General features: G+C 35.0%; 1 protein-coding gene across 4 annotated transcripts in view; it reads right to left on the minus strand.

Annotated features, from left to right (window-relative positions):
- Positions 1–884: 884 nt before the first annotated feature.
- Positions 885–12,893, minus strand: part of DPY19L4 (dpy-19 like 4) — a 59,631-nt gene continuing 47,622 nt past the window's right edge. For all 4 annotated transcript variants that reach the window (XM_029222722.1, XM_029222721.1, XM_029222724.1 and 1 more), the window contains 5 exons: positions 11,074–11,130; positions 10,292–10,374; positions 7,599–7,731; positions 4,103–4,261; positions 885–2,257 (listed from right to left, as the gene is read on the minus strand). In XM_029222722.1, coding sequence (XP_029078555.1) covers positions 2,093–2,257; positions 4,103–4,261; positions 7,599–7,731; positions 10,292–10,374; positions 11,074–11,130 — 597 coding nt within the window. In that variant the 3' untranslated portion in view covers positions 885–2,092. The remainder of the gene's footprint in view (positions 2,258–4,102; positions 4,262–7,598; positions 7,732–10,291; positions 10,375–11,073; positions 11,131–12,893) is intronic.

The raw sequence follows: 12,893 nt of genomic DNA on the forward strand, positions 1-12,893 counted from the left end.
ATGGCCGCTGAGCCTGCGCGTCCGGAGCCTGTGCTCCGCAACAGGAGAGACCACAACAGTGAGAGGCCCGCGTACCAAAAAAAAAAAAAAAAAAAAAAAAAAAAATATATATATATATATACGCAAGCTTTTAAATTACATTGTTTTACATGCTCCCTCTAATTGTAAGTACTACCATGTGACTATTCACTGTTTACTTAGGTAACTATGGTAATATTTTCGTAAGGCTTGAAGCTAAATACTAGTGACTCACTATTAAGATGTACAGAGAACCTGAAATAACCTGCCTGTAGCTATCTTAATATAATTGTTAAAAGTTATATAAAAACGTGAAATGAGAACCAGTAAAACTAACGCACCAGACGTATGACACTGCCATCAAACAATTCTTAAGCTCCAAAAGAACAAAACATCTTAGAGCTAATCTAAGAATGCATGTGCTTTTGTACTTTTAAAATATATATTACAGAAAATAAAGAAAATGGAAAGATGTTCCTTTCTAACGTAGTAATTCAGAGTAATGAAATTGCAATTTTTACAGCACTCTAACAAGTGAAAAAATTTTAAATCTGTTCACTTAACAGGTGTATAAGGTAAAACTGAATATGTATCCCGTCTTATTAAAATGATACATCCATCCTGAATCTCTTTATAAGGCCAAATTAATCATTTAGAATTTCTTTTAATTAATAATTAAAAATATGAAAACATTTAACTTAAAGGAACATAACAGATTGTGGAACTGTGCTCTGAATTTTATTATAATTGTCATTTTGTTCCTAATGTTCAAGATTGTATCATCGTTTCATAAATAACAGCACTTGTGTTTTATCATAAATACACCTCTATGCAGAGGTATGTTAAACAGCACCTGCACATATCTCCAGAAATTGTTGCTCACTTTAGTTGCTCATATTCTCATTCTGATAAAGATTTAATTTTTTACTTAATACTTCAATAGAAAACATGTGAATAGATTATATACTCCATATCCATATTTTTTAAAAACCTAACCAACATACTTTTATTTTTTTCTTATTTTAAAATTTTGAACATTCTTTTAAATGTCTGTTTTAAAAAATATATAGGTGGGCTTCCCTGGTGGCGCAGTGGTTGAGAGCCCACCTGCCGATGCAGGGGACACGGGTTCGTGCCCCGGTCTGGGAAGATCCCACATGCCGCGGAGCGGCTGGGCCCGTGAGCCATGGCCGCTGAGCCTGCACGTCCGGAGCCTGTGCTCCACAACGGGAGAGGCCACAACAGTGAGAGGCCCGCGTACCGCAAAACAAACAAACAAACAAACCAAAAAAAAGAAACCATAGGTAACAAGAGTTACTGTTTTATCATGATTAAATTGGTATCAAATTTATGGGCATAAGTGAAAAAACTAACCACTTAATAGTCATAAAGTGATGAAATGCAATATCATACACCGTATATTACTAAGAAAGTGCTCATTTACATAAGCAGCAAATGAGGAGAGCAGTATCATGGAAAATCTGGATATATCTTTATGTATATCCTTAAAAATCACTTTCCTTTATATAATTTCCATTTTAATTTAAATGCCACAAATTTTCAGTGAACATTTAAATTAGTTTTTTATTGTAATATTTCAGTTCTATTATACACCATGAAATACCTTCAGAAACTTTCTTGAGGGAAAGAATAATTCTTTCCTTCTATTCTATAATTATACCACATTAATTATTTATTAAATGTTATATTTGAGATATATACTCTGACCTTGAACATATTCAAATTCAAGACTAATGTTATGATGGAATGAAGATTTATGAGGAAAATTTTACAATAGTTTAGAAGGTAAAACCTTTAAAGACCATGTAGCAGTAAGGAAGACACCTGGCTGGAATGATGCAGAGTGGCAGGTTTGACATTTTACCAAAGGACAGTAATGTTTGATCTTCTTTCCCCCACAGAATTCTAGATCCAGTTAACAGCAGGAGGGGAAAAGCAGCAGCAACATTTCAAATGTCCATACTCTGATTTCCAAAAGACACCACGTAGGTAGAAGAAAATTGCATTTTACTTCAGGTGGTATAAGTCTTTGAAATGAAGGCTCTGCTATTTTTCAAGACTGAAAGGATATCACAGTGTTGATTTTATACACAAAGTAGGATCTGTTCCAGTATACTCTAGTGAAATAATTCACATAAGGAGAATAGTTAATTTTGACCTCATGACAAAATCTTCCATGTTTTGAGTAGGTTATCTTGTCACCTTCTTCACAAACCACCTATCAAACGATATGAAACAAAATATTAAAAAGCTTATTAAGCTTACAGGAGAAATGCAATCAATGTACAAGTGATGATATTTATATGAAGAAATATATTATTGCTAAACATGGACTATCTCACATTGGTTAGCAAACATCTCATATTGTTCAGCAAATAAAAGCCTCTTCATAAGAGTTACCATGTCCACTAAATTCTTGAGCTTCCCATTGAGATTGAGAAATCAGTATAAAGTGTTTTCCAACTTTTAAAAGATTTAATCCTAAAATTTAGAAGGCTATGTCTCCATAGTCTACTATCATTCCTCTGAAGAACCTTATCATGGAGCCTGCCAAGGCTGAGAAATGGACGTATACTCTTAATGTATATTCATACTCTTCTCGTTGTGCAGGACTGATTCACATTAGTAAGCAAGTTTCTGTGACTTATCCAGTACAATCCTTTACATTTTCACCTTAATGAGGTTCACTAAGAGAGCTTAGCTGGCCTGAAGAGTTTTCTATAATAAAATACTAAATATTATTCTAATGCCTAGGAAAGATGTCAGAGAGTCAACTTTAAGAATAAAAGGATGGATTCGCTTTAAGTCCATGCCTGGCATTACACGAAAGAAGAAGTAACCTGATCTTCAAAATGGAGCAAGAGGGTAGCCAAGAGCAGAGGGTAGCCAAGAGCAGAGGATAAGGCTCTAGACAGCAGATAGCAATACAGGAGTAATTACTGAATACCTGATGTTTAATAAAATTCCATTTTGTCACCAATTAAGCCAAAGACCACAGATATCAAGTGCCAACAGAGAAAATTCAAAATACATACAGGAGAAAACAGAATAAGTTTATATTATAAGATTAAGGGGTCATGAAGAGAGGGAAAGGTGGAAATCATAAAAACTAATTTCTCGGGACTTCCCTGGAGGTCCAGTGGTTAAGACTCTTGCGTGCGCTTCCACTGCAGGGGGCGTGGGTTCAATCCCTAGTTGGGGAACCAAGATCCCACATGCTGCAGAGTGTGGCCCCCCCCCAAAAATACCCAACAAACTAATATCTCACCTCCAAACTGGTCTGGGATGATTACGACAAAGAGCTAATTAATTAGGAAGGGACAGAAAAAGTCTTGGCTGCAACCTGAATAGAATATGCACTCCAAAAAAGAATGACCTACTGAACTATGCCTAAGATCCTTCACCCCCAACTTTCCCAGGAGTAAAGGCACCCTTTCCAGTGCCTAATTATCAGATATACAAACACAAATTACCAGATGTGCAAACTCCCCTGTCAGTCTTAGTTGCCAGCTATACAGTATACACTGTAGGCTGAGAAGTAAGAAAGCTTGGTAAAATAGCTAAAATCAATGAAAACTTAAGATACAGTTAAATCCTAACAACTAAAGTAGCTCTGAATACACTAATTTTTGTGGCTAATAGGGACCCAATATACAGGACTGTGTCAATTTAGTAAGCAATTTTTCTAGATATGTATCAAATTACAAGAAATTTCTCAACATAAGAATATAACAAAACAAACGGCTGCTCTTTATAATATGTTAAAATAAAATCATCATTCAAAACAAACTATCTTTTGTTTATAAATGTTGAACATGCACAAGTACAGGCAACAAATAAGGAATCGAGATATTGGTAAACTTTTTTTTGCAAAATTGCCCAACTTTTCTTTTGTACATTGAAAAAATAGTTCAAACTACTTTTAATAAGCTCCCCCCCACTGTTATATAACTTTTAATTATATTCTTAGTTAAGTTCCAAAAATAAAGTTTGAAAATACTTTTATAAGTTTAAATAAAGTCATTTTTCTCAAAAAAATTTAATTTTCCAAATGGTTACTTACGTGGCCATTTGCAATGTCTAATAAATCTTTAACCCTACAGCCCCTCACGGTTCCCACCTCGTTGCAGATAGCATCTTCTACAATTAGGTAATTAGCCTTGTAGGATGTCAGTATTTTATAAATATCCTCAGCAGATCGCTTTGAATAGATTTGATAGATCTGAAAGAATATAATTAAAACAACAACTTTAAAAGACATTTAAAACTTCTGTTTATCAAAATTATACATTAAGCCTCTACTACGTTCTTAGTACTATCCGTGGAAAATAAAGATATTCACTAAGACTTGATTCCTTCCCTCAGGAAGCTTATATTCATCTGCTATTGGCCACTTGTGTATCTTCTTTTGAGAAATGTCCATTCAAGTCCTTTGCCCATTTTCCCCCAGTTTTATTGAGATATAATTGACATATAACATTGTGTAAGTTTAAGGTGTACAACATGTTTATTTGATATGCTCCTATGTTGCAAAATGATCAGCGCCATAGCTTTAGCTAACACCTGCATCATGTTACATAATCGCCATTTCTTTTTTTGGGGAAAACATCTAAGATCTACTCTCAGCAACTTTCGAATATACAATATGGTGTTATTAACTATAATCACCATGCTGTACATTAGATCCCTAGAGTTTATTCATCTTATAACTAGAAGTTTGTACTCTTTGACCAACATCTCATTTCTCCAACCCTCCCAACCCCTGGCAACCACAACTCTTCTGTTTCTATGAGTTCAGCCTTTTTAGATTCCATATATAAGGGATATCACAGAATATTTGTCTTTTTCTATCTGACTTACTTCACTTAGCGTAATGCCCTCAAGGTTCATCCATGTTGTTGCAAATGGCCTTTGTCCATTTTTCAAATTGGGTTGTCTTTTTATTATTGAGTTGTAATCGTTCCATTACTTTTTTTTTATTACCATGTATCATAGTATTTTATACTCATTTTATACATGAGATAAAGTCAGTGAGGTTAAAAATAATTTGACCCTTGTCACAAATACTGAAAGAACAGGGATGCATGCTTAAAACTCATGTCTTGATTACGTGGTGTTTTCCATTACAATTTTGCTGACCTTATTAGATAATAAGCTTTGGATCTTATAATACGTTTTTCAGGTTTTCTGAAACGTTAACCTTGGATAATCACAAAAGTTAGGCCAAAGGTATCATATACTGTTTGTTGTGAAAATACTGAGATTTGCAACCTAGATTGGACAAGATTCCAGTCTACCTGCAGAATATTCAGCAGGTGCTTACGACATGTTACGCCTGCTGTCTATCTAGCAACTTTAGGACCAATGTCCATTGAGGCGCTAGAGATATTCATTCTGTGGAACACAGAATGTTAATAAATCAAGAGGAAGTTTCTCACTCATTTCACTTTGTTAAATAAGTTCATGTGAATGGTTCTATCTTATCCAGCTTATACTTATCTATAGTTTTTTATATATTTTTTTTTACTTATTTTTAAGTTTGGGGAAACTGTAACATACTACTGGGGCCTATAAAAAACACCTCTATGCAATGGCAATAACATTACTGTTAGACTAGAGTGAGGTTTCTCAACCTCAACGCTATTGATATTTTGGGCCAGATAATTCTTTGTCAGGACAGAATGGAAGGCTGTTCTGTACATTGGAGGATGTTTAAGAGTATGCCTGGTCTCTACCCACTAGGTGTCTGTAGAACCCCTCCCCTAGCTGTGACAACCAAAAATGTCTCCAGACATTGTCAAATGTCCCCTGGGAGTACCATCTTCCCAGGTTTGAGAATCACTGGTCTATAATCACTGATTATAAAGATTAGTCCCATGTTATGAATTATAGACAGTGTCTAATTCAAATGGTATGGTCTCACTTATGGAGTTCAATTTGAATTTTATTTTAACAATAAATTTATTCAGTACTTGCTATGTACTAGACACTATATAGAAAGACCAAGATTTGAAAAAAAAAAATGGTTCCTATTCTCACAGCCAAGTCACATAAAACTAAAAACTCTAAAATGTTTAAATTTAATTAGAACCTAATTAGAACTCTGACCTAATTATAAGTGATTCTGAAATTCTATATTAGGACAAAGACCAATCAAAAGACAACAAAGAAAACAAAGCCATGTCAGTGTCTGTTGGTTTAAATCCACAAAAGGTAAAGTTTAGGAATATGCAGTAGTATATCTTCTAAGCAACACTACCTTTCCAACTGCAGCAAATACTAATCAGAGGCAGCTGTTGTCTCTCAGGTAAATCATTTCAAGGTAGATCTCCCCGGTCTCTGACCTCTCCCCTGCTTCAACTGTTCCCTGACCTTAATTAACTCTAAAACAGATCTAAGGTTCCACTCCTGGGCTTATGAAAGGTCTCTGATGACTCCCAAATGCCTCTAGGGTAAGTCTAAATTCTTAAGCATGACCTTCCAGGTCCTCCAGAATTTGGCCTTATTTATTTTCCAGTTTCATGGCCGAACAAATTTCAAGGCTCATGTGACTTTTTTAACCTGGAATCACTGTATTCTTTTTCCAAACAAGTTTCTAGTCATCCTTCAAAGCCCAGATCAAGCAAATGCTCTTTATGAGGACTTGGAAGTTTTGTAGGCAAAACTGACTGCTCCTGCTTTTGAACTCCTCTCTACTTTCTGTGGTTATATGTGAATGTGTGTGCGCACATACAATTATAATTTAATAGTACATATTAATACTAGCTAACACTTAAATTTTACTGTTTCAGGCATAGTGCATTATCTTATTTAATTCTCACAACTAGGAGGTAAGAATTATTATTACTTCCAGATTCAGAAACTTGCTCAAGGTCACAAAGCTTAGAGTCTAACCTTTGTATTAGAGTCTAACTTCTATATTGCTATACTTCCTCTTTAGCTTAGAGTATACTTAAAAACTATATGAAATTCTCTCCAACTGAAAAACAGAATATTTAGAACTCAGGTTCAGTTGGTCATTACCTTCAGATATGAAGTTACTATTTAAATCCATACCAAACATGCAAAATAATATATTCTCTGAAGAAGAAGCAATTAGATACCATACTAATGTTATACTAAGTTATTAATAATAGCCCATAATGAAAAATCAATCAGTGTTTTATAAGCAATAATAGAATTTTGGCTTGGAAATACAGAGTGTATAAAGACATTAACTGAGAGCCTTCCTTCAGTAATTTGATTGAGAACAATGATATTCTCAAAAGAATGCTTCCCTTTATAAAATATTACACATCAGTCCCTTGAGACCTTATGGGAAATGAAATGTTTCTCCTAGAAACATATCCATACTTTCCATAAAACAAAGAACTTCATATTCTAATGTTGGCCTCTCTTTATTAAATGTATTATACAGCTTTTTTTTTAAAACTAAAGCTAATTAACTCTTCTAAAACTGTCTGGATTTTCCTAGCTAACCAGGAACATATGCATCATTACAGAACTATACTAAGGAGTCAAATAAAAATGATCCAAATGTAGAATCTAAAATGCCTTACATTTTCATTTCTCTTGAGAAGATCATCATCATTGTAAAGAGGCAAGCTTGTCACCATCCATCCAGTGCATAATCTAATCACACCCATTAACTGTGGACTTCCTGCAAAAACAGCTGCGACTGGAGCTTGCCTTCTGCAAAGAACCATAAAGATTCACACACTGAAAAGGTAAGTATACTATTTAGATCACTGATTTATATCAATTCTGAAATACCAAGCAACTAAAAATGTATTGCACACTTAAGTTTCAGTGTCAGTTTTCATTTCATTTTGGGATTTATTAAAAAAAAAAACTGAGCACCTATTATGTGTCAGAAACTGTTCAGACTGCTAAAGATAAATAAATATTTTAAAAAGAGAGGTGGGAGGACAAGGTCCCTGCTTTCAAGAGGGAGCAGGGGGAGAGGATAAGCATATAGGTCAGGTGGTAATAATGCTATTAAAAAATAATGCAGGGTGATGGGAGTGACAATTCAATGCTGATACTGTGAATTCTCAAATTCGTCTTTGGCAAATATTAACCACCAGAACCCAACTCCTTCCAGATCCATCTATCCTCCTGCTCCTTCCCTACCTTTACCCATATGTCTATCTCCAGATAACACAGGAAGGACTTCTCTACTCTAAATCATAATCCAAAGTCCCAGATAGATGCCACTCACAAGACAGGTCCCAAAGGGCTGCTCTTATGTCCTGACTTATTTATTACCTCCCTGTATTCAACATTCAGCATCTACCTACTATGTGCTAGTGATATTGTCAAGCTCTGAAAATAGAGAGACAGCACACAGCCACTGTCCTCAAGGAGCCCTCAGTAATGGGGAAACTAAAATGAAACAGAAGAATCACAACACGGTGACATAAATGTCCAATCATTTGATGTAAAAGGTCCAATGTTCAGGCCTTTGCTGTTTTTTGAAAATATTGAGGTAAATCACACACATAGATGTGACTTTCTCTTTTGTTAATGACAACACAAGGCTATATAGTCAGTGTTCCACAAAGGTGAATACAATTCACAAAAAAGTATTAATAGGCAGTAGTTAAGGATGATCTAAAAAAATCATAATTTTTATACACACAAGAGGTGTCATTACAATAACGAGACGTTATAATAAGACCTATTATTCTCATTTCTATATACCTATTCTATAAACCTATTCCTCATTTCTAGAAACATTTTTTGCCTTTTTCCCCCTATTATCCTGGCCTTTTCTGAAAGTGTTTCATTCCTTTTTCAAGTTTTAGTTTCTTCTTCTATGTGTTTAAAAATTTTCATACTATTTCATAGTCTCTATCCATAGGGTAGACTGGTTGGAAAAATGGTTACAATGATTCTTTTCTATAGGTATGCTCTTGGAGGAAATGCTGGTCTTCGTTATGTGACTTCTTTTGGCCAATAGGACAACAGCAAACATAATTTGAGCAGAGACTTAAAACATGCTTGACCTTGCGACCTGTCCTCTCTTGCTGCTCTTGGGAACTCTACAACCACCACCTTATGAATGAGCCCAGTCTCACCTGGGCTGGATAATGAGAAGCATGTGGCTAAGTCAACTCCATGACCTCAGCTGACACCTACCCAGTCTAGACATGTGAGAAAGGCCATGCCAGACTATCCAGTCCCAGATGAGCTGGCCCAGACCAGAAGAATCCTACCAATTGCTTCTACTCAGCTGACCACTGAAATGGTGCAAAATAACAAATGTTTATTGTTTGTACGCCACTAAGTTTTGTGGTAGTCTACTGTGCGGCAAGAACTGACGCAAGCCAATTTTATTATCAGAAATTGCTAGAAGTCTACTTCTATTGCTTATCACAACCAACAACTGATGGTTGCTGTGTTGAACTGTTTCTTCATGTGTTTTGTAACTTCAGAGCTTATCTTCATGAAGCTTTATTTGTGAAATCCTGGGTAGCCTGGGTTGAGGATTATATCAGGCACTCCAGACCATTCCAGAACCACTTTTTATGCTAATCTCTTGATATAGGGTTTCCTGGATTAGACAAGTATAATTTCAAACTACAAACATGTGAATTCAGATGCATTGCTACAAATTCAGGGGAGACACTTTATTTCTGACCAAGAGCTGAAACCGAGGAAGATGTGCTTTCTTATCATCTTTCTCTACCCCTTGATGGCTATTTTGTGATAGTCCATCCTTTCACTGATAGTGTAGCCCTTTGAGGGTCCCTTAGTTACATATGTATGTTAGGGGAGGGAACGAGGTGTTTCAATTAAAATTCCCAGCTTCTATAGGCCCAAGAGCACATCTCCTGTCGTATTAAAATCTGCATGAGTGTTAAAATTTTAAATCTTGTTAACCTTGGTTATCAAGACTAGAAATCCACCGCTCATTCACCTCCAACTCCGGTTAAAAGCAGCATCTCTTGACTATCTAAATAAAAGAACATTGGTTCCTTTTTATTCCACATTTCTAGATGTTTAACAGCTAGAGTTTCATATCTAAAACTTATCAATACTGTATTTTGATGGAAATGAGTTCAATTAGAAAATTAGAATTATATGTCTAAATGAAAACTAAATATCCCTAAAAATACAGGGTAAAATCCCTGAGATTTATGAGAAGAACTTGGAAAAGGATTAATTTATTATTTCCCCTGAATCCATTAAATAGCATTCAATGATTAATTAATAGCTTAACAACAGTCTTGGGCAGTTCAGTTCTTACTTTATCCAGGTCATAAGTTCCACCGTATCTGGGTCATAAAATTCTTGTAGTTCCATTAATTCTGTCATTAATCTTGGAAAAAACTAAAATACAAAACAAAATCCCCAAAACCTGTGTGTAAGTAATTAGAAAGTTTAAAACTTCCAAAGACTAAGAGGCCAGCTTAGGACAAACAATATTACAACACTGTTCTCACAGAAAAAATGGCATGAATTGCTTTACTCTCTTTCAGTTTCTTGCTAGTTCTTCTCAGCCCAAATAATCTACTGTATGGTTAATTCACTGCCTACGCTCAATACATAATTTTATCAGCCAAACAATTAATCATCACTTGTATCTTTCATGCACATGCACACTGAATAAATAAGTAAGCCAACAAATTTCAGATCAAGTCAAATAATTCACAGGTTTACTGGCAATTAATCTCATGTTACATTACGATAAGCCAAAGAGTTTACATTATTTTATAAATATTTAAATTTGGAGATTGCCAAAGTACTTTTTACTATTTACTAATAAATACCATTTATTCAGCCATTTCCTTTGTCAGTTATAAACTGAATTAATACCAGTATTAGACTACAGAAAATTGCATCAGAGTAAAAATGTTTTACCTCTTCTATCATGCTCCTATTGGTAGAAAATTATGTATTATTAAGTATATCACGCTTTATTTTGTTAGAATACTGTTCCAATATAAGTATCCTACACACACATATAAATTTATCACTACCTTATAGATAACATATGTTTTCATCTTATGAAAAATCTAATTTTCTTACCTCTTTCCATAAGCTGAGACCTATTATGGTAGGGACAGCCATGCTCAGAATGAGAGCCTAAAATGTTAAAGCAAAAAGGGTTATGGATAAATATATTTCAGAATGTACTACAGAGGTACTAGACACTGACTCTATGACCAATCAAATATTCTTACAGTTATAACAATTTCAGTCAGAGAAATTGGAGTCAGCATGGAACCTAGTTCACAGAGTGAGATGGGTGAAGAATAATAAATTTTATATCAAGCTGGAGACAAAGTGAGAAATACATATTTGCAATATAAATTTAAGGCAGAACATAAGAAGGGTAATGTACATCGCAATATTTCAAATAGTAAGTCAATATTTGACAATTTTTCCAGGAATTTAACTTATGAAGAGCTTACAAAAAACATTGAACTGCTATGAAAATAGCTAACAACAACAAAACGACAATGAATTAACACAGGAAAAATAGCCAATATACATCAATATACTACTATGCTAAGATAAGAATGCATAAATTCCTCTGGAAAAAGACTGGCAAAATACAACATGACTATTATTAGACATAATTTATCATCTCCCTACCAAAACCTGTTCTCTTCCTATTGTCCCATGTCTGTTGGTGACCCCACAATCCAGTCACACAAACCCCAAACCTAAGAAACATCTATGATTTCTCTCTATTCTTCCTTCTCCCATACTTACTGAGGCACCAAATCTTATTACTCTTCTAACTATTTTTTCCACTTCAGTGTAGTACAGTATTAATTAAATGGGCTTTGGAGCTAGAAGAACCCGGGACTGAATCACGGTTCTTACACTTACAAGTTATGTGATCTTGGGTGAGTTATTTAACCACTTTATGCCTTAGTTTCTTTCTCTATAAAATACAGATAATAAAACTTAACTAACAGGATCTTTGTAAGCTTTGAATAGCATGTGAAATGCTTCAAACAGTACCTGACACATAGTAAGCTCTCAAAACAATTGAAGTTTTTATCGTTTCCATTCTCCATGGCCTGTACCTGGGTGACAGCCCCCTTCCTGATTCCAGTCTCTCACCCTTAAGCCCATCCTTCACAGAACTATAAGGGTGAGCTGAGAGAAAATGTAAGGCTGACTCTCTCCTGCCCTTGCATAAACATGTCAATGTCTTCCTACTGCCTGTGGGATAGCACCAAGCACGACAGGACACTCAAAGACCTCGATGACCTTACCCTCCTAGACTTCTCCAGTCTCATTTCTTGACCACTATTACCTCACATTTTATGTGCCAACAAAACTAAATATATCGTGCTTTTTCTTTACCTCTGTTTTTATTCCCTTTGAATACATCAAAGGGAATCCCTAAAAAAACTGAATTAATTAGCCCTTCTCTGTTCCAACAGCACCCTATCAACACTTCTTATCTGTTTTTATGACTGGGAGACTATAATCCACCTGATGAAATTAATCTCTTTGTTTTCTTTTTTTTTGGCCACACCGAAGGGCATGCAGGATCTTAGTTCCCCAACCAGGGATCGAACCTGTGCCCCCTGCAGTGGAAGTGTGGAGTCCCAACCACTGGACTGCCAAGGAATTCCCCTAATTATGTTTTATTTATCTTTTTACTGCAAGCACATTACACATAGCAGGCACAGTGTAAATGTTGCATTCTCACTGAAAACATTCCATAGTTCTAAATCAAACTGAGAAAAATATTATCAAAATTAATTTTTGAAAGCCTCTCACATTGATTCACGTATATCTTTACCTTCTATTTTTTAAGTAGTCTGCATTGAAAACACCCTACTTTTATAATCAGAAATTATCAAAAAATGTTTGCCATAGAATCT

This window comes from Monodon monoceros, unplaced genomic scaffold, assembly GCF_005190385.1.
Source record: "Monodon monoceros isolate NGI ecotype Baffin Bay Population unplaced genomic scaffold, NGI_Narwhal_1 Super_Scaffold_14, whole genome shotgun sequence".
Lineage (NCBI taxonomy): Eukaryota > Metazoa > Chordata > Mammalia > Artiodactyla > Monodontidae > Monodon > Monodon monoceros.